This window comes from Ornithodoros turicata, chromosome 7, assembly GCF_037126465.1.
Source record: "Ornithodoros turicata isolate Travis chromosome 7, ASM3712646v1, whole genome shotgun sequence".
In the NCBI taxonomy this organism is placed as follows: Eukaryota; Metazoa; Arthropoda; class Arachnida; order Ixodida; family Argasidae; genus Ornithodoros; species Ornithodoros turicata.
In genome coordinates, this window is record NC_088207.1 from 12,837,828 (window position 1) to 12,861,392 (window position 23,565).

Sequence of the window (23,565 nt, forward strand, 5' to 3'; positions counted from 1 at the left end):
AACGACGTAGCCGGGCATATTCGTCACTCTCACGTCCTTCAGTACGCTGATGACGTGAAGATATTTAAAGTCATCCACGACCCAAACGACGCTCATAAGCTACAAACTGATGTTTCTTCTGTGCCTGAATGGTGCTTCAAAAATGGGATGGCTATTAATCCAACGAAGACGAAACATGTGACCTACTCAAGAAAAACTAACATAATACGCGATACATACCTCTGTTCCAATGCCATCAAGCATGTCGACGTCCTGAAGGATTTGGGGGGTCGCTTTCGACTCAGAGCTGCGTTTTCATAACTTCATCTCCTTCGTACTCGCTTCAGCTCTCCAAATTCTTGGCTTGCTCACGTATGCATGCAAAATATTTTTCACACGCTCTGTATTCTCTTCACCTCTATCGTTCCTTTATTTTACCGCGGCTCGAATACGCGCCTGCAGTGTGGGACTCTCTTTCCTATATACTTACTCGTCACGGATCGAAGCTGTCCAGAAAAAAATTCTACACATTGTGCATAGCGTGTTTTTGAGAAAGAGCTTGACTTTAGAATGTACGTCTACAGGGAGATAATGTCATTTCTCAACCACAAACTACCGTCAATGCGACGCCGTTTTCATGACATTATGCTTTGTTACAACAACTTACACAGTTTTCTCGATACACCATTTTTATTACATCAGCTTCATATCGTCGTAACTGTCAATCTTACCAGACACACGAATGTCTTGTACCTATCCCACTATATACCTGCAAACCAGATCGCACGTATTCAACAAATGACAAACGCAATTCACACTCCCGTACTCCCCATACAAACGTCTTCAAAACGCTCCTCTGGCGTTCACTCAGTAACACATGAACAGTAACAGTTTTTTTTTCTTCTTCATTGTCACGTATTGTATGTCTCAATATGAACATGTTCCTATTATGTTCCTGTTCCTGTACAGTCTACGTGGCTTTGGCTGTTCTTGGGCACGGTAATAAAGATATTATTATTATTATTATTATTATTATTATTATTATTATTATTATTATTATTATTATTATTATTAGGGAACTTCCCTAGAAGACATGGTCGTACGAGGCAGATTATTTTAAGTGAACTGGTATTGAGTAGAGTTGTACTCCGCTGTGAGTTGTTAGGGGTATAGGTGTCAAAATTTCGTTCAACAGAACACCGTACCGGACAATGTATGTGATTGTCCCTTCTATGTTGTTCCAGCCCCAGAACATCAGTTCTCTCATGTTCAACATTTGTTCCAGCCTCAGAACATCAGTTCTCTCATGTTCAACATTTGCCGCTTGCGTCGATCCCTGTCGTATGAATGTGTGTATGAGTGTGCAAAAATGTAAGAGTGAAAGGAGGATGAGTGAGAGAGCGTGTCTGGTTTGTCCCTTCAGATGACGCACCCTGGAAGTCGCTGAGAAGGCGTGTTAGCTTAGCTCAATTGGTAGAGCCCTGGACCGGTAATCCAGAAGATGTGGGTAAGAAGGGGAAGACAAAGAAGAGAAGAAAAGAAAAGACAAAGAAGAAAAGAAAAAGGGAAGAAAAGAAAAGGAAAAGACAAAGAATGCGCAGAGCAACGACTGTGGCGTCTCTCATTATCGCAAAGTTGTCTCACGGCGTAAAACCGCGAATTATCAGACCATCTGGTAGCTTCGGAGAAAAACGAGGCACATGTTCACTTCCTGTTCCGTTTCTTTTTCTTTTTACTTTTTTTTTTTTTAAGCTACCGCACGGCTATGGACGCTACAAAGCTGCGCTACCGAGACAGAGATGCGTGAGGGCTACTCTAGACATGAGAACCCGTAATCGGCGAGTTTCTTCTGGAATCGGTGGCTTCCGCGCTAGTTTTATAGGTCCTACTAACGTCGACAGCTGCGTAGGTCCGTCCATAACAGCTGAGTAGAGGGAAGACAACGACAATAATAAATGAAGGAGAAGTGATGATGACATCGGATGTTTCCCCGACACACCACAGCCACAGGAAAACAAGAAGGAATAAGAAGTTCGAAGAAGCATTTGTTGCGGTGCACAAAAATGATCAAGATCTTACGCAGCACTGCATCTCAACATGTTTTTCAATTTTTTATGAATCGTAGTCATCGTAGCGCTAAATATGCCGAATGGCGCTGCTATGTTCTGAAGAGTCTTGGGTTTCTTGAGCAGGTACGACAGCAGAGCTATACTGCTTTCACTTTCGTATCACGTATAGTCTTTGGCAACATGTACCGGGACCGCAAATTGTGTTCCGTCCCATTCACTCCCCGTGGCTCGCCGCACGAATACGTATTTTCTTTCACTGCCACGAACAGATATTAAAAAAAGACGCGGTGAATCGAATTCAGCAATAAAGATTCCTATTATTCGAACCGCCTCCAGTTATCTTATGAACTTATTCGCTTATGTTGAAACTGCTGCTGTTATACGTTTATTTATTTATTATTATTTCTTATTTCTGGAATAGCAAGCCGGCGTCTCGTTTGGCTGACTTTTCCCCAGTTTTTTTTTCCTTTTCGTCTAATAAATATATCCCCCCCCCCCCCCAGAGCCCGGAGTCACGAAATTCTTCGGACATATAGGTGGACCCGCATAGGCGATGTTATTGAATTCGAAAATCGTGTAATAATACAATGAAATTATTTCAGTTTTCACATATTCCGGTAACACAACTTAGACATCAAGTATGCGTTGATGTAAAAATTTTCTCTCGTTTCCACGTAAAATAGTGTGTTCGTCTCGGCGGGTTTCTACATTCTAAGAAAAAAAATAAGAGATTTTTGTTCTTTTCGGGACTAAATGCATTGCCACAAAAATTAGACCCTTACGGGAGTAAATACAGGGGATTCAATGAATGTCACAGGGCGGGGACTGCATTTCGCGCTCTGGTTTAACAGTCCCGTGGGTACATAATTCGTGTGCGTGAATGAAAATACTTTTAAATAAAGCGTCAACCGTGATATAAAATCTCGAGTGATATAAAATCTTGAGACATGCATGGGGCACAATTTGACAAGAAAGAACAGCTAACTATTTCGTGCTCTGAGTGGGTGGAAAATTGCTGACTCAGCTAAGCTATAGATGTATCCTTATTCCATCAAGCTCACGAAGAGCACATATTCTGTACACTCTCGCATTCTGAAGACCATTCGCGAAGTTCAGTGGCTGTTTGCAGTCCTGTGCAGTAAATTTCGGGATCGGGGGACTAAGGTTGGGTGTAGTTGCAATCCAGGGGACTAAAAGCCGCAATTACTCTCCGTATTACTTCTTTTCTTCTTAGAGTGTATTGGCTTCATTGCCTTTGAAGCACACTCAAAAGACCGCTCAGCGAACTACCCTTTATTTGACCACCCGCGAGAAAAGTCTGTTTGACAACCACTTAACCCTCACAGGAACGAACAAACATCAACAGTTGGTACACACCTTTCGTTACCCTTCGAAGTAACGTCGTCAAACAAACAAACAAAAAACGGAAGCAGCACTTACCCCTTCCCGGCGGACCACGTATTCCGAGGTTCTTCAAGGCGGAATTAAGAAAACCACTCATGATGACAGCGTTCAAACCAAGGCACACCTCGCGGTATAAGGAAGGACCAGACGGCACATACGGGAGCAGCCGAGGACTCCGAATCACCCCATGGAGGCCGGTTATCGACGGTAAATGTTAGGGAAGCGTGTAAGAGAAGCACATATTCGCACGAGCCTAGCCTACGGGATACTACTGGACCACGCGTAGCTAGCACATGGCAGCCGAAGATGACGAGTGAAGCGGAGACGCCGTCTGCTTCACCTCCATGCTGAGGGCCATTGGGTGACGCTACGGCGGCGTTCCCTAGTGTGGCGCCCGAATCTCCCCGCTTCCCTAGACCGATAAAAGGAGCGCTCCCTATACATGTTTTTTTTTTCTTCTTGCTCTTTGCTGCGTCTTGTGGTGGGACATTTAAGGGGGTTCGACGAGCCTTTATGAGATTCCAAGTAAGATTTTTATAATCTTATAACGCCGCGAGAGATTCTACAATTTGCGTGAAATGTGTCGTGATTTTTTTCCGTTTAATAAGACTAGATTATCGGGTATTCGGAAACTGTGCTATGACGCTCGGAAGAGACAAAAAAAATCCCTTTTTCTGTTCCATTCCGTTCTTATTGTTGTCTGTTCAATCACAAAATCGTGAGACCTCAAACGAGAATTCTCATTTCATTAAGCGCTAGAAGAAAAACAACATATAAAAATCCAATCCGTCCTAAGATATGTCATGTATATACGTTGATTTACCATACGTTGATTTACGCATGATGATACCATATTCATACGTTGATTTACGCATACACGATTTTTTGTCGCTAATGATAACCGACGCTGAATGGTTATAATTTCGGCTTCATTCAGGACCGCATGATAGGGTTTTTTTTTTTTTATTCCTTACAGATTTTGAATAAAAAAAGCTATGAGATCAGCATGGAAACCGTCCTTGTAGTTAGGTTGTACGGCCAAGCGGTTGTTCTCTCGGGAAGAATAACTATACTAGATAACTAATTACTCAGTGCTGCGTCGTCGTCTTTTTCGTGTACGTCCTTGTCCCGGCAATAAGGGTTCTATCGATTTTAATTATAATTACCCGGAAATTCATTAAATCACTCCTTGAGTAGAGGCTATCGAGCAAAAGTGAGACAGTTGTCGTTCAAAGCCATTCTAAGTTTACGCTTAAATCTGCCGGCCAGATCAACCGGCTTCGCAGCCCTGATGAGCTGCATGGCGACGATGAATGTAATGTAACGAATAATAATAAAAAAGTACCCTGTTCTTGTATTCACACGAGCGACATCCTCACGGAATATTCTAGTAGAAGAAAAAGCGAAAACACTGCTCACAGAGCCGAAGTTCCGACCCGTGTTATGTTGAGCATTCACACGGTGCGAAATATCGGGAGTGGCAAACTGCGCATTTAGCAGACGACACCGTCAGCGTGTTTTCCTGTCGTCTGCTACGGAATATCTTGTGGCTGTGTAGCAGGATATTCCCCACAGTTAGCAGTGTACGTGAAGACACGACGTTGAGCGCTCGCGCTCACGTGACAGCAGAACGCTATGACGCTTTTCGCATCTTCCGCTTCTGGGGGAATGTCGCTCGTGTGAATACACGGTGTATAACACATAATGCAGTCGTAGCATAACCTGGAAGTTTATTTCGTGGTGGTGCTGCTGCTGCTGGTGAAAGGGGCTCCAGACGTTGTCGGCCCCACAGAGGTGGACAACGTCACGACTGACGCCCTGGGGAAATGTGCGTCATCGGCCGACTTCTAAAGGAACTCTGCCGACATATGACATATGTTTATTTCGTTCTTTGGCCTTATGCCTCGCACTGTGCCAGCAATAACGTCTCCTCTTCGCTGGAAACATGGAAATGTTGTCTTTCGCGGTTGTAACGCGCCCTCAGTTGAAATTGTTTTCAGAGTAACGCGATCAATGGGCTTCTTATTTGTTTTTCAGAACCACTTAATTCGAAAGCATAGAGACGGTGGGCATGACTTTAGACGCGGTCTGAGCTGACCACTGTCACTCTCCCATAGTCCCGGGAAAAATAAACATGAACAGCAAATATCGAAGCCTCGTTAAAATCTGTGAATATAAAATAACCCATAGTTGGAGTTGGACGGACTAAATAAGCCATAGTGTTCGTACGTTGCGAGTTCGATTGACTACAAAGCCAATAGTGGCTTTTAGCAAGCAGCGTTTGTCACGAAGGGATCTCTATTGAAAAACTACGTGATGTCCGAATCGATTTATTACGATGGCTATATACGCACCACACGCGACAAAGAAGATGTCAGAGCATCTGTCATACATCTGTTTTCTTCAACCATCATTTATCGTACTGTTCAATGCGTAGTTATTGTCTTGCATTTCGTTTTTGCCGTGTTGTATTTAACATTGTGTTGTACGAATTGTGTTTGAAAAGTTAATCTTTACCCCTCCGTCATGTAACGCCCGAAGGGCCCTTTGCGTAAAATAAATATAGGGCGCGGATAAATATGCACTAAAAACTGCCGAAATATGCATGCAACTATGCACACAAAATCTTCGAAATATGCAGTAAAAATTCTCAATATATGCAATGTTTCTCGCTGTTCTTGGTACGTAAGGAATTCACCAAAAGCTCATTAAAAAAAAGTGAGTATATTGGTAGGGCTAACGCGGTAGACGCCGTCGTTCGGAACGAAGAATAATTGCGCCATATATAAATCATGGGACTGAAGGCTTTGCGTTCGTGATTGATAAATAGCGTGAACGCAGGCCAGCTGGTGCATCGACATCGGTTTGTGTTCGCCACTGCGTCATGCCGACTAAAATGCGAATGCCGCCCGTATTCGTAGCGGTAATGTAGCGAAGGTAAAGTACGGCCCATCGGGCCATGCACGCAGTGGAAGTTGGCGTAGCCAGGGCACGGGCACCGCACCTCACTCCATGGAAACATGGAAAACATACCTGGGTAAATTACTTCTAAAATGTAATTAAATTACACTACTCATTTTTGCAACTGAAATGTAATGAAATTACATTACAATTACTACGAAAAAGTAATAACATTACAAAGTCATTACTGCGAGTTTAATCGTAACGATATTGAGGATGTTGAAATTCATTGTCAGACAACACTACGTTGTAAAAACGAGACATATTTTATTCTGTGCCGATTGCGTGTGTCACCGTTCGTAGTGGGCGTTGGAATTCTTTTAACTCGCCAGTCGGTGCAACTCTCTTTCTGCGAAGTGCCAACACAGAACACACACTCGATTCTTTTGTAAAAAGTAACGAGTAATGCCATTAAAATTACTGCCCAAATGTAATTAAATTGCATTACAAATTACACAATGTCTCAAGTAATGCATTACATTACAAATTACCAGAAAAGGTAATGACATTATTACCCATGTATGATGGAAAATATTCGATTTAGACCAGTATTTTCGCGAACGAAGACCTAACACCGTCCCGAAGCCAGCAAAATCATCTATGAAAAAAAAAAAGTATAACACGATACCGCACCTGAAAATATGGCAAACTATGAAGTTTGCATGCACTTTCCGTGCGAAATATACTACAACGTGCAAAACGTGTATTTATACAGTGAACCCTGGTTATTATGACCCCCGTTAATCTGACATTCAGGCTTTATGACCGAATTCCTGGGGAACGGTTTTTTCGCCATGTAAAATCTCCCCGTTAATATGACATTCCGCTTATCGGACTATGACCGAGATTTTTGGACACAGCTGGGGTCAAACACATGTATTATCCTCCGGTTATTATGACAGCGTCAGGCGCCCCTTAGAGTGACTGCTTAAGTTGGGCATGAACAAAGTGACACAGTTAAAGTGGGGCGCAAAGGATTAGGGTGACTCCAGGCGTTGTTGACCTCGAGATTACTCATACCTCTTCTCGGATTGCTAAAGTAAGAAAAACCATAAAAGACAGTGACCGCCCGTCACTACGAATGAGGCCAGTGAAGCACTGAAGGATGCTTTATTGTTTTTTGAGCAACACAATGACGTTCATAATGTTCGCGTGATTGATAGTACTCTTGTCCAGTTATAAAAGCTTATCACTGCAAGCTACACCAAGCAGTCATTGTTGACAGACTTTTTTGTTAAATAAATTGTTCAGCACCATGCGTGCGTTTTTGTTCGGCCGTGCATACTCTCTGGTCCCGACCGGACCGCTTTCTCGTTATTATGACAATTCGCTTTATGACCAGAATCTGCGGGAACAGAGGTGGTCATATTAACGAGGGTTCACTGTATGCGCCACAGAACTCTTCTGATCGGTCCTAAACGAAGACCAAAAGTGGTTTTTCATCGCCCAGATACGAAACCATATGGAGAAAGAAACATGCATTTGCATGATATTCCCCGCTTGAAATTGTACTTCCCCTCCCCCGTCCCCCTCTCCTTTCTGCTGTCCTCTCTCCATTTGTTCACATCTGTACGCCGCTCACAGTCACAGTCGCTTCGCGGCTCTAACATGGAACAAAAAAAATATTGGTTTGGTTTGGTTTTAAGAAAAAAGAAAATGGAGATTTTGGCTTGACTAGTGTGAGGCCCGCAAAATCACATCACTTGCACCAGTTACCAGTTTTAAAAAAATGTGCTGGAGACAGCAACATAAGTATTTATGTATCTTACTGTCCTCTTTATACAGTGTCACGTATAAAAGAGTGTTCGAACAAACTCGGGAGGAGAAAGTGTTTTTGCTGCTATCCAGAGGACAAGAAGAGTTTGCTAAGACAGCATTCAAAAAACGTGCACCTGAGAACTGGTGTAAAGTATAATACCCTACCGGCAACCTTATTGCCGTAAACGGCAATAACTTCACCGCATAGCACGCTTCTAACCAACCATCATCTCGAATGACATCGTTCTCTCACCTGATTTGTTGAAAACTTGTGGTGTACGCCTCCTTTGTGACAATTATGCAGTACATAATCATATCAAAAAAGGCGTACGCCTCCCGTTTTCAACAATAACTTGAAAGAAACGCACCACTACAAAAATTCTCCCGCGTTCTCCGCCGTCAAACTGTAGGGAAGTCCACCCCCGCATAGGGAGAAAGCGCTGGGGGAAAATAGGTACTGCTGTTCCCCAGAGGCAGACATTGATTTTAGCGGCTCAGTAGCGAAATTTGCCTGTGGCTGTTGCCCCATATGAGGCAGTACGTGCACGGAATGTCGACGGCGTTACGCCTCCTGTGTGTGTGTGTCTGTGTGGACGATCGAGTGTTTGGGAGAGGATGTGGCGTTTCCGCTTCCTGTGCGATGTGCCTCTCACGCGTGGAGTTGTATTGGGTGTCACTTGTCAAACCTCGAAGCAGGTTACGTGTACTGTGAAAATGATATTTCGCCGCGTTTAGCACGCTCTATCTGGGCCAACCTTCCTTCCTTCCTTCCTAATCTTCACATAATGTTCCCGTGCAATGGGGTAGGGTACCGCACCACCGCGATGAAACACCCCATCTCATCGTCATCATTTATTGTTGTTGTTGCTGCTGCGCCAACCACTTCCACGAAACAGTGCAGTAGCAAGAGGGGGGTTTCGGGGATTCAATCCCCAAAAATATTTTTCTGTTTATGCCACTGCTACGAATTATACGATAGTCGCTTCTCATTGGAAGAGAGAGGGGCGTACGCTCTTCTTTCGTTCTTTTTTTTTCTTTCTTTCTTTGTCTTTTTTTTTTCCTTGGTTTTCCTCAGGCGCGTTCAGACAAATGTCGGCACATTGCCCAGTGAAGTCGGCCCAGGACTACGGCATGCAGTTCCATCACAACCGCCCAGGGAATTGGGACATACAGAGTGTTTCACCTAAAGCGATATAAAAGTCTAACTGGCGACGTACCCGCCGGAGGATTGTGGCACTTTTGGCAATTACCTTCTGGGAATTTTCGCCGCCATTTAGGAAGGCTTCGGATAAGGTTTAATTTAGGGAAATTCATTTTCTTCAATTGAACTTTGAAAAATGCCAAGCGAACCTCACTTTTTTCTTCTTTTTTCTTTTTTTGCAGAAACGTGAAGTCGTCGACAGATAGCCGCAGACCCAACAAAAACTATGCGCAGTATCCCGACAGTCCAATAAATAGTCCAAAAAAAAATTGTAAGAATTACGCTTTAGCCCCGCCTGCTTGATTTTCCTCGTTTTTTAAGAAGCGCCAGTCGTGACGTTGCCCACCCTCTGTGAGGCCGAAAACGGCGGGCCCTTTCAACACCTCATTTTTAAGAGTGTAGTAGGGGACGCGATTTTAGCTTACCCAATGGACGGGATGTACGGCTGACGCAAGAGAATGCGGTTTCCCCACCGCAACTCAAAACGGAAACGTCTTGCGTTTGCAGCACCATCGAGCGTTCATTTTGCGTTGTATTAAATGGGCAATTTACTAGACGGGGACATATATGTCCTTTTGTGTCAATTGCCGTACATCGAAACAGACAAACTCGGGAGCAGAAAGTGGTTTTGCTGTCATCCAGAAGACAAGAAGAGTTTGCTAAGGCTGCCTTCAAAGAACGTGAAGAAGAACAGTCTGCCCAGAAGAAGAACAGTCTCTGTTCGAAATATCGGCGGCTTCTGTCCTGAGGCAACTCCCTTCCTTCAAAGAACGTGAATTGATATAAAGTATAATCCACTAGTCTGTCGGCAACCTTGGCAACATACAAAATGGCGTACACCTCCATCTCTCTTCGGGTCAGTCATGGCGCAGAACGTGCTATGCGGTGAAGTTCTGTTTTTGGAGCGTGCAATGAATGAGAATGATCGCGCATATGCGTGATGTGATGTGATGTGAGAGAGAGGAGGCGGTAGTCTAGCTCGCTGAGGGATCCGGAGAGTACGGTTCCGGAAGGTTGGTAGTGTGTGCAATGGAGAAGAATGTGCTCTAGATCTTCAACAGCACCGCAGTGGCTGCAGTGGGGAGAGGCAACTTGTCTCAAGCGCTAACACCACTGTGCTGTGAAGGCCACATCGAGGTGCATTCGATGAATAAATGCGGTTATCTTGACGAGAGATATGTGCAGGAGTGCTGAAAGCGAGCGCTGGACCAACTCTGGTCAGCATGGGGGATGGGGGGGGGGGAGGATGTAAGCGGTCCTTTGGCGGGTAGCCAGAGGAGTCACAAGGCGTCGAGGGGTCGAGTAGTCGCGTGGTCCCTGGCCACATCCAGCGCACGAACGCTCTGCCCTCAAGGCTCTCTTCACCTTTCTGGATACCACACTCTAAGCAAAAAAAAGGAGTACTTTTACTCCTTTTGGGGACTAAATGCCTTGCCACAAAAAATAGTCCCTTTCGGGAGTAAATGCACGGGAGTAAATGAATGTCACAGAGTGTAAACTGTATTACCCGCGCAGTTGTAAGAGTCCCAAGTACATAATTCGTGTGCATGCATGAAAATACTTTGAAGCAAACCGTCAACCGTGATATATCGCGTGATATAAAATCTTGCGCCATACATAGTGCACAGTTTGCGAAGAAAGATGCGCTAACTGTTTCTTACTCTGTGTGGCTGGAAAATTGCTACGTTGGCTGAGTTATAGAGCCTTAGGGCCCGGTTTCACCAACGCCTGTTAAAATTTAAACCACGATTACCGGTCCCTTAACTTGAACTTAACGCGTAACTCTACTTCAATAACGGGAATTACCGTCACTGAAACATTCATCACGTCACCAACTAACGTTTGTAAGAAATAATTGAGTGTTAACTTCAAGTTTTAGCAACCCTTAATCTCGGTTCAAAGTTAATCAGCTTTGGTGAAACCGAGCCTATGTCGTTCAAATTGACCAAGGGCGCATATTTACGTAGACTGTTGCATTCAGGAGACCATTCGCGAAGTTCAGTGACAATTTGCACTCCTGGGGAGTAAATGTCGGGACCAAATGTCGAGTTCGGGGACTAAAATGGGGAGTAATTGCAGACAGGGGAGTAGAAGCTGCAATTACTCCCCGTTTTACTCCTTTTTTTTCTTAGAGTGCACAGGACTTGGATCCTTATTGTGAAGGGGCTCATTATTTCATTCCCCGCATCACCACCACTAGCAATGGGGTAGAGTATCGCCCCCGGCGATGAACCTCCCCATTCATCATCCCGTAATAAAGTTATTGTTGTTTGTGATGTGATGTGATGACCCTGTATATGTGGTCACCATCGGTTATGACAAATTCCACCTTTTTTATTGTGCAGCATATAAAATAAGTGGAAGCCCGAGCGTAACAATTACTCGACGAGTCTCAAATAATATCCGGGATATCCTGAATCCTGAAATCCCGGTATTTGATCTTTTGCATTCGGTATCTGCGGCACTGAAATGATCCCTGAATTTTCTGGAAAAAGAAATCCGGTGTTTCGAGACTCGAACGGAACACTGCAAGGCTATACTGATGGCGCAATCGGGACACAGAACTGGGGAATGGTTGCTTGGTTTCTATAGCACATGTTTGAATGATCTGCAGTTGTTTGTCCGTATACCTCCGAAGTACCCTAATAGTATACGCAGGTTTCCTTCTTAGGGCGGTGCGGTGATAGGGCTTCGATACTTGATACTACAGTCACTATATACAGGGCGTTTCAAAAAACGTGTCATTCGGACTTCATAAAAAAACGGGTCGACGGAAATATACGGGGTAAAGGGCACTTGTGTGGCAACTGAATTTGCCATCTTGCAAAATTATTTTCATTTTATTTTAATTAAAATAAATTGAATTTCTTTAATTGAACTTCAAAATTTCCCAAGTCAACCTAACGTTTTTTTTACAGAATTTGAGAGCCCGTAGCGAACTTAGTCAGATCCACCAAGAAATCCGCTCGATATTGCAAATGGAACTGCCCAAAAAAGTCCCGAAGTTGAGGCTTCAGAGCTTCGGGTATTCAACAGCGCACCAAATCAGTCGGAAACATGCGCGGAGGGCAGGACATGCTCCTGCCCCCATGAAGCTAGAACAGTTTATCGCCGGACTGGCGTGCAGCACAAGACGCGCAGATAACAAGGCAGGTGACATTCCACCATACGTTGATAAGCAGCAAACAAAAATGATTCCGCCTCTTTTTCCCGCCCTGTGTTTTTTCGACCTTCTGTCTTTCATGGGGGCAGGAGCATGTCCTCCTCTCCACGAATCTTTGCGTCTGATTTGGTGCGCCGTTGAATACCCGAAACTTTGAAGCCTCAATTTCGGGACTTTTTTTGGGCAGTTCCATTTGCAATATCGAGCGGATTTCTTAGTGGATCTGACTAAGTTCGGTACGGGCTCTCTAATTCTGTAAAAAAAAACGTTAGGTTGACTTGGGAAATTTTGAAGTTCAATTAAAGAAATTCAATTTATTTTAATTAAAATCAAATGAAAATATTTTTTCAAGGTGGCAAATTCAGTTGCCACACAAATGCCGTTTACCCCGTATTTTTCCGTCGCCCCGTTTTTTTATAAAGTCCGAATGGTACGTTTTTTGAAACACCCTGTATAGTGACTGTACTTGATACCTGTGACCCTGCACTCTTAGAAATGAACTTCACCGCATAGCACGCTCCTAGCCAACCATCATCCCGAATGACAACGTTCTCGCCCCTGATTTGTTGAAACCGGGAGGCGGAGCCTATTCTTGCCGTGCATATTGAAAACAAAATAGGCTCCGCCTCCCGTTTTCAACAAATCTAGGGCGAGAACGTTGTCATTCGGGACGATGATTGGCTAGGAGCGCGCTATGTGGTGAAGCTCATTTTTAAGAGTGCAGTGTACAGAAAAGCTTATATAACGAAGATATCATGCACTGTATGTCATGCATGCGTACACAGTTTTATAAAAACAAAACGGTACTATGGAACAGAGAAGTAGGGTACAAGCGAGCTGGTGTATATATGATGTAGGTATTATTTCCTGTATAGCCTCAGGGGAACGTGTACACCGGGGTTGTGGAGTTGCCCCTCCGGAGTTGGAATGATTCCGGAATCATTCCAGATTTAGCAGAGCCCGGAATGGAATTAGAATGGAATGGCGGAAACTGTCCTAGGAATGGGAATGGAATGGGAATGGAATGGAATGGTCTGGGTGCCCCGCTGGCAGTTTTGGTTTCAACGTGTTGGTTTCTGCCCTCGCACCCTTTGCACCGCACCTGCCCACGGTCAAGAGTGAAATAACCTTGTCTTTGTGTTTGTTTTTTTTCGTGCTTGGTAATGTCAATCTCCTCTTTAGGACTGCTGGACTTGCCAGTATGGTTACCGGTCCTTTTCTTTTATTGAGGGAATTAACGGAATGAAATTGGGTTGCCAAGCCATTCCAGGAGTGGGGAACGAGCCATACCTTTTCATTCCGAGGAATTGAAAGGAATGGAATTGGAACGGAATGGGAGACTGCATTCCGCAATCCTGCACTCTTAAAAATGAACTTCACCGCATAGCACGCTCCTAGCCAACCATCGTCTCGAATGATATCGTTATCTGCCCTGATTTGTTGAAAACGGGAGGCGTACGCCTTTTCTGTGACAATTATGCTGTTCATAATTGTCGCAGAAAAGGCGTACGCCTCCCGTTTTCCACAAATCAGAGCAGATAACGATATCATTCGAGACGATGGTTGGCTAGGAGCGTGCTATGCGGTGAAGTTCATTTTTAAGAGTGTGGTATACACACTCATACACAAAAACAGACTGGAAGCCACGATACAACGCATCGTATAGAGTCAGCTTATTATGTGTCAGTGTGTATGAGCATGAGTTCCTTCAGGGTCAGGGAAGTGATATACCTACACAGGGTCGGCTTAGAGCAGCGTTAGTTCTCGCAAATGGTGCTATGAGCATGACGCTCACACTCTGATGATGTTATTACCTTTCATTTCACAACATTAATTATGACTTAGGAACCAAGCAGCATGTGCAGTTTTAGAAGACTGACAGAAAAACTGTTACTCTAAGCATATTTTTATGGTGTAATTTCTCGTTGTATAACAGATAATACACAACATGGAGAATGGAGACCGCAGCTCTCCAGACGATATAATCTCACAGACATTGCGGGGTTTCCACCCCTTACAACAACGAATTACACCAATGAATTCATCCTTTTCCACTTCGCCGCTACCAGCCGCGACAAGAATATGTAAACCGAAACCAATTAATTACTGCAACAAATCACCCGCTTCGATGGCAGATTTTTCTCTAAAAGTTGTCCACTGAAGGTCCCAGCCAGTGTAGTACCCATTTTAAATGCGAGGGATTCCTGCTTTAGAAGTTGCTTTCTTTTTCTTTCTTTTTTTCACGAAACTCATTGGAATTTTTATTTAAATAATGAGCGGCTCCAACTCATACACACGGTGCGAAGGTTGTAGGTGGTATCGGACAGATACTTGTAAAAAAAAGAAAGTTCTTCGACTGGTGCACCGGTTCCCGGATTGTCTAGCCCGGCGTTTTAACTGAGACATCCGGTATACACGCACAAAAATGTGCATACAGGAAACGTCAGACTTACTGCACAAATGTTCTTTATGCGCGCCGTCTCGGGTTTATCTCAATCCCGAAATCCTGTCCCGAGATCCCGGGATTAGTCCGCGGAACGATCGCGAATTCCCGGGATTGAAAAAAAAATTGCGCGGGCGGGTTCCCAGCTCTAGTTCTATCTACTAAAATTCCGTGCTCCTATAGCTACTCCTATTCGTGAGTTACAACGGAAAATGAAGATGAGAAGAGCAGTATCGCGTAGGTCCTTACCTCGCCGATAAAAATCAATATCCCACCCCCTGCTTCATTTAAGCTAATAACGTGTTATACAATGATCGATATTATCGGGGCCTCGTTCAGCATATTAATCCAGACGATGGTCCATAGTCGAGAGCCCCGTATGAGATAGCCCATATGAGCGCCAACGACAAGAGCTAGAACGCATGTCGATAATGTATATAGGAACGCGAATGGAGAGTTGCGATCAATCACTCGTAACATCACAGATGCCACTTCGAACAATGAGACGGATCTGACATCTCCGCCTTATCTATTATTGACGCAAGACCCAGCATTTTTGTTAGGAAGCACTAAAATACAATAGCGGGTTTTGGTACATATATGTAGGTGTTCACGGTAGCTGAGAACACGACACGCCAATCGCCCTGCTTCTTTCTTTGCGGGGGACATCAAATTGCTCAGCTTGGATTTGATACAACTTCCTTTACTGTATCGTTTTCGTAGAATTCTTCCGCTTTACAAAAACTCGCTATTTAAGCCACGTTATAACGAAGTTAACTGGACCAGAAAAATTCTCAGCTGCCATTCGCTAAAAGTAAGTTCGATAAGTTCGGTAAAAGGGTAGCCGCGGAAGCGCCGTGCTAGATTTAAAGAAACCGTGACAACACACTGTTAAAACAGAACTTCACCACATAGCACTCTCCTAGCCAACCATCATTCCGAATGATATCATTCTGTGCAATGATTTGTTGAAAATGGGAGGACGCGCCTATCTGGGACAGATTATCTTGTCCCAGATAGGCGCCTCCCCCCTGTTTTGAACAAATCATGGCACAGAATGATATCATTCGGTATGATGGTTGGCTAGGAGCGTGCTATGTGGTGAAGTTCTGTTTTAACAGTGCACCATGCACCTACACTCTTAAAAATGAACCTCCCCACATAGCACGCTCCTAGCCAACCATCATCCCGAGTGACAACGTTCTCGCCCTGATTTGTTGAAAACGGGAGGCGGAGCCTATTCTGTGCCCTGCATAATTGGCACAAAATAAACTCCGCCTCCCGTTTTCAACAAATCTCATTCATTCCTAAGGCCACTTCTGCGTGGCCATCAACGGCCACCCTATCCTGCCATTATCCCCTCCCACCTCGTTTCAAGAGTGTAGGTACTGAGGTGCTGCTTAATACCTCCTCTCACTCCTTCACGCGTACACACGTAAAGTCAGCCAATCGCAGCAGTCACCACGATAACAGCCCATCGCCGCAGACGATTTTAAAACATAGACTTTCCGTGGCTACCAATGGCTGATGGCCGATCGTTTCCATAGCTACTGCCGCAGAAAGCACGGTTTGGATTGGCTGTCGCTGATGCAATCAGGCTTTGTATCCAGGTGGTGTCCCTAGCGAGCACCTTGGCTGCCTTTTATTTCAAGTACTCAAAACAAAAACAACAAAAAACACCGCAGTACACTCTTAGAAACGAACTTCACCGCATAGCACGCTCCTACACTGTTAAAAAACAGAACTTCACCACATAGCACGCTCCTAGCCTACCATCATTCCGAATAATATCATTATATGTCCTGATTTGTTCAAAACAGGGGGGAGGCGCCAATCTGGGACAAGATAATCTGTCCCAGATAGGCGCCTCCTCCCATTTTCAACAAATCAATACGCAGAATAATATCATTCGGAATGTTGGTTGGCTGGAAGCGTGCTATGTGGTGAAGTTCTGACGTCCTCTTCCCCGAAGGTTCTTGTGCGGAACGACTTTCAAAAACTCGCGGCCTCGTGCGCTTTCTCCAAGCAACGGGCCTAGCGGAGAGACCACTCTAGTGCACCTCTCACCTACAGTGTGCATCCGTCCCATCAGTACCGGTCATCCTGCTTCTACATCACTTTGAAGTTCCCAACTCCCCTTTCTCCCACCTTCTTTTCCTTTTTTTTGGCTATAGTCATGACGATGCCCACTTGAGTGCGGCCAACAACGGCAAGCTACCTCGACACCCCCCCCCCCCCCCCTCTGTTTTAACAGTGTAGCTAAACATCATCTCGAATGACATCGTTATCTGCCTTGATTTGCTGAAAACGGGAGGCGTACGCCTTTTTGTGGCAATTATGAACAGCATAAGTGTCACAAAAAGGCGTACGCCTCCCGTTTTCAACAAATCAGGGCAGCTAATGATATCATTCGAAATGATGGTTGGCTAGGAGCGTGCTACGCGGTGAAGTTCATTTTTAAGAGAGTACATGTTGTACAGGCTTTCGTCGGCTCGCATTAAACGGAGACGGCTGCCAGTTGATGCATTCCTTCCCCCGAAACGACGACACGGAGAGGTCCAGCGACTGGATTTTAATGAAAGTCGTAAGCTCTGGTAGACATGACGAGGGCCCAGATCAGCCAAGAGAGGGTAAAGAGAGATCATCAGCTCCCGTACTCCCCGGTTTTGTTCGCTGTCGTGCACGAGCCGCGGTCACGTTTGCCCGCGCCAGGCGATGACTGTGCTGATTGGGAGTCGTTCGGGGCCGACGGTAGCGACAGTCGTGACACAGTGTACTTCGAATAATCCGATTCGAAACGCACATAATTCGAAAGGGGTATAATTCTGAGAAAGCGATAACTCGAAAAATAGCGATTTACTTTACCGAAGCTGTGCATTTATATGCTGTGATACTCTTTTAACTAGCTCTTCGCTCTATACTCTGGGTTTGCCTTCAGACCTTCTATAGACAGACACCGGTACAGTTTCCCATGAAATCGCCCCCAGACGCGTACTAACCTCTTATCTCCCCTCCTGCTGTCTCTCTTGGCCAGTCCACGTGTACCCCGCTCATACTCATAGCGGCAGTTGCTTCGCAGTGTCCACATCGAAAAAAGAACGATGAAAACTTTATAAGGTATAGTTCGATATCAGGGTGTACCCGTGTGCTATTACGATGAAAACGGATATCGTTATAGACACTGGATTACAGACTAAGCGAATTCGCGACTGAATAAAAGAAACCTGGGCAGAGAGATCCACTTTAGCGCATCTTTTAGTTATCGGTAGCGTCCTCCCGTAGTAATGAGGTGAATTTGTTAAAATCCCTTCCTCGTTCCACGTTAACGGAAGTCAGTAATGCGGACGGTGAAGAAGGGATTTTAATCTTTCATGTGTAAGCGATGTTGGTTTCCCCGACGTCAATCCTCCTGCCTGGAGTAGCAGAGCCTTTCTTTTACTCCGCCCGACGACTCGCTCCATGGCCGTGTTTTCTTCCTTCCTGTTTCTTTTTCTTTCTTTTCTCTCTCTCTCTCTCTTTCCACAAATAACAAGCATTTCTCGTGTCTGACCACTTATATTTAGGGAGTGACTTTCTTCCTTTCTTTCTTTATTGAGAATGTGGAACAGCATACATAGCTTTTCGGGTTAAATGCCTTTCTCAGATTCGGAGGGTACAAATCGGGCGCCATTTTTAAATCTGTAATTCGGGGCAAAAACGGGCGATAATTGTGCCTTCAGGTGTTATCGGGTGTTTTTGTTTCTCCTCCTATGTCCTTTCCTAATCTCTCTTTTTCGTCCTTTTGTTTGTTGTTTTTTTTTGTTTTGTTTTTTCGGGATCGTGATATTCCAGGGGTAATCCCCGAAGGCATCGACAGTGTTGACACACATGGCTGTATTGCTGGCCTACGTAAGTGACCCATTCTTACACGTGTTACACGTGGCGACCTTTGTTCGTCTTCAGTGGAAACGTCACTTGAGGATTTCATAGTGACTGTACTTCGGGGAGAAATCGGGTTTAACTCGAATTGATCGGAGGTCAGTTCGGGCGGAATCGGGTTTAACCCGAAAAAGTCACTCCCTATTGGTGTCCTGCTTAGTGTATGTCGTAACTGTTCTGCGCTCAGCGAGCCACGTGATACCTCGTGCGTGACCTCGTACGACGTGACCAATGCTGTAGTGCAGTGTAACGGGAGGTGTTCTGTAATGGCAACGCTACCTAACACGTCGCTGTTTTTGTTTTGGACTTTATCGCTGTTTTTGCTTGGACTTTTGGACTTTATCGTATCACGATGGAATATAGTATTACTTTTCAGGCACCTTGGAAGTATTTCGCGAGCATTTTAAATAATTTGCAACGTGGAAGAAAATTTCCTCACCAAATATCAGCGGGCTTTGCCTCAGTGAGAGAACTGATGTTCTGAGGGTGGAACACATAGAAATGACAAATACATATATGGCCGTTGCAGGAATTGTACGATGGATGATGTCCTATATCCCAGAGGCGCTTTCACGGAAGGATACCCCAAAATTCGCAGCCTCGTCTGCTTTCTCCAGGCATCGGGCCTCGCTCAAAGGCTATGAGTACTAATCGGACTTCTCATGAACTCTGGCAGTGACTGCCTTATAGATCGTAACTTTCGGCCGTCATCATTCCTTCCTCTGTTATCACATCATCTCATCGCAGCCCGCATTCGTGAGGCCAAGAACGGTAAGGCGGTTTACGCCACCACCACTACCACCTCATTTTTAAGAGTGTACAAAGCCTCAAATGCCTAAGAAATTAACGATGAAATATGGAAGTCACTGAAGGCTTTGCCTCATTTGTTTGTTTTGTTTGTTTGTGTGTTTTTCTTCTTCTTTTTTATTCCACGATGGAAGTATTTTGCACTCTATCCATATAACTCTTGAATCTGAACATTCAAAATTCGGCTCTGACAATCTTCTCAGGTCTAGTTAAGATACACCGATGCTTCCTCTCTTTGTTCTTTTTTTTTTTTTTTCCTGAGCCACTCCGTATCATACGTGGAGTAAAGCTATACTAAAGCTAAAAATCCATGTGGAAGCTAATTCAATCCCCCATGGTTTCCAACGATTGTCCGCGAGTACATGCGTCAAGACGTGTAAGACAACCTGTCCTGCATCGAAATGATTTTCCCTTCCAACGCGAAGGACGGACGCTCTTGACTGTCAACACCATACGCCTCAAGACGAAGCTGCCCGCTGGAAATCTCCATTACATAACCCGCAGCAATGTTATCGTTCGTCGTATTTCGCTGTCGTATACAAAGTGTGAGTTAAGCAACCAGTCATTCGGCGACCATGCGCGCTCTCTCCACAATGGCAGCTTTCACGAACGTCAATTTTGTCTGTCCCGTGGTCCTGTCGCACGCTACAGGTGGCCGATAGTGTTTCTGGATTTTTCCACGCGTCACCATCGTGGCTTCATGAACTCCACGATGGTTTGCTGTTTCCCAGATGGTGATGGTGATGGTGATGGTGATATGATAAAGAAAAAACTGGTAATGCGAGTCACGACGAAGTCCAACTGGCTACTAGAGCGCTGCACGGGCTCGAGCTTACCCGAAAACCCGAGCCCGGCCCGGCCCCTGGGCCGGGCAGCGCCGGGTAAAACTTTATTTTGTGTGCCTGGGCTAGCTTGGGTTTGACCATTATGGGCCCGGCCCGGCCTCGGGCCGGTACATTGCCGAACCTAGGTCGGACTCGAGGCTGTGTTGCCCCTCTCTTAGTTAGCCACGGTCAAATTTTACAGCCTGATACAGTGGGCTGGGCTGGGCCGGGCCGGGTAGCCTATATATTTCTCGGGCCGGGCTTGGGCCAAGAAACTTAGAATCCTTCGACCTTGCGCCGGGCCCGGGCTAGGTATGCAGCCATAAGGCTGTGCACGGGCGGGTAAATCAAAGGAAGGCTGGGCTCGGACCGCGCCTGGGCCTAAGAATAGGTTCCGTGCAGCGCTCTACTGGCTACGCTTCCCACATGTTTGTCTCGATTCTACACTGTTTTTTGGATGCATGATGGGCGCGGGGTATACGCATCAAGAGGAATCGAGTAGGGCCGGACATTCTTTCTGGATTTATAATGTAGATAATTACTCGCGCGTGGTTCGCTCGCTGTGGGTTTTTTAACACGTATGCGTGTTATATTTTTTAAGAACTGTTCCGTGCAGTAAAAAAACACTGAGCTTCCATGGATATCTGAGGTGTTCGCCTTCCATGCCGAGGCTGAGAGGAGACACGGGTTCGAATTTCGGCACCTGCTGTGCTGTGTAGATGGTTTTCCTGATTTTCCTCAGACAGAGTCAAGCAAGCGCCGATATAATTAATGCCTCGCTAGGTGGTGTTGTTCGAACACTCCGATTTCCAGTCACGCGAAATCCGAGATCATGAAAAGGAATATTGTTCTACGGATGCTAATCTGGCGGTCTACGAGATGCTGAACAAACTGTATTAGTCTAAGGTTACAAAATGTAAGAGACGTCTGGAATGAGTCTAGAGCGAATGTGTACTTTTTCTTTCTTTTGGTCGTCGCTCTTGTCCTTGACGAAGCAGCCAACCCAGAAGAAAAAAGCAATAGTTGGTACGGCACGGCTCTGCATCTGTCTTGCGGACCATGGTCGAGCTACGGTCCGCAAGACAGATGTGGACCATAGTCGAAACACATGTGCAGCCCTTCTTGGCTGACAGGATCTGCTCGATCTTCGCTGTTGTACAGGGTCGACCCCGAGCTACGCTTCTAGGTACCTACGTCGTTTCCTCGACAAGTAGAGTGTCTCCCGCATAAGCTCCGGCTGAATGTCCCGTACGGCGGTCGGTTGCACTACAAACTGGCAAAGTCACCGCCTCCAGACTGCAGTGAGTGCGATGTTGTAGAGGACACAGAGCACGTCCTCCTCAGGTATGCTCCAAGTATGCCGACAGTCGCAGGACTAGGCTAGTCTGGCTCGCGTGGACGGACGGCCATTTGACCTTGCAAAACTCCTGGGTCTTCAGCCATTCAAGCATCAAGCGGCTGCATTGAAAGCGCTTCTACGTTTCCGTGAAAAAACTCATCTGATTGACATTTTGTGACACTTTCTGGTCCCTCGGTTGCGACAAGCGTTCCCTCTAGTTCGGGATGTTTGTCTCCCCCCCCCTCCCAAGGTACTGTGGTTGCTCTTATTTTCACCTAACTGCGCCCAAGTGGTCTGGGACTAGAGCCGTGCGCGGATGAGATTTTTGGCATCCGCATCCAACCCGCATCCGTGCACAGGTTACCGCATCCGATCCGCATCCGCAGCAAACACAACCGTTTATATCCGCATCCGATCTGCTGAGCAAAACGCAACATCCGCATCCGATCCGCAAAATCCGCACGCTTCGAAGGACGCGTAAAGACCGCCGGAAGCATGTTGGTATAGTTTCGGATGCCTCCATCCTGTCACGGAAGGACTCACGACGACAAGCAGAGGTAAACCTTTCAACAAACGCGATATGGAGAGACTTCTGGAACGCGTGGAACGCTACGTCGCCGGTGCTCGCGTGGTTCCCAGACGTCATAATGCCTCCTCTCCCGTCTTGGTCGTCCATGGTCAAAGGTGAACCCGAGCATGCGCTCGCTGTCGGCGCGCAATATATAAATATATTGCTGGTGGAAAAATTACAGTACGCGGTATATCCGCATCCGATCCGCTGCCCTCGCATCCGCATCCGATCTGCATCCGATCCGCACACCACAGAAAGTGCTAAATTTTCATCCGAATCCGCAAGTATCTTGCGGATATCCGCGGATGGTGCAGGGCTCTAAGTCTGGGATACCCTGTCTGACTTTGTCGTGGTTTAAATCCCCCTTTTTCTTCGTCTTCTTCTACCACATCACATCACCATGGTCGAAAAGCGAGAATGCACCGAGAAGTCACACTCTTCTACCACTAATATAAACTTTTCGGGTTCAATGACGATGCGATAAACTCACTCCTTTTTGGAGACACCGCCTGTAGAACTGCGGTTACCAGGTCGAAGTTGTGCTGTCTCCGAGTGCGATGCCTGTCGCGATGCCGAAGCAGGGATACCAGGTGACTGTTCAACCGATGGACGCCGTCCAGAAGAAGCACACGAAGCTGCCGTAGTTCTCGCTTCTCTGCAAAAAGAATAGTCTTATTACAAAACACATTTCAGACAAAATTTGTTATAACTCGAAGACTGCATCCAAGCAGGCTTTACGAACGTATAATAAGTTGAAACTCGAAGTTGCAGACAAGCATGCCGGTGTGCGGACGAAGCATACCTAACCGTGACCTTTCGGACAAACAACGACAACAGGAAGTCGACAGACGGGGCTGAGAAAACCTACTGCTTGTTGTCGTTGTCGGTCCACAAAGTCAGCGTTACGTTGCCCACTTCGTAGTACGACATATCACATTGCAATGTGATATGTCGCACCGTCTTTAGAATGCCTATTGATAACTGTCAATAAACAGTAAGTGTCAATAGGAAGGCAATAGACGACATAGGAAGTACATAGGATGATAAAAGAAAGTCAACCGCGTTTTTTGTAAAGGTGCTAAGCTTGGATTTGATAACTTCCTTTATCATATCGTTTTCACCCTCTGC

General features: G+C 45.6%; 1 protein-coding gene across 1 annotated transcript in view; it reads right to left on the reverse strand.

Annotated features, from left to right (window-relative positions):
- Window positions 1–23,565, reverse strand: part of LOC135400467 (TBC1 domain family member 30-like) — a 328,733-nt gene that overhangs the window by 255,174 nt on the left and 49,994 nt on the right. Inside the window, exon 2 of the mRNA XM_064632299.1 lies at window positions 22,928–23,092. Coding sequence (XP_064488369.1) covers window positions 22,928–23,092 — 165 coding nt within the window. The remainder of the gene's footprint in view (window positions 1–22,927; window positions 23,093–23,565) is intronic.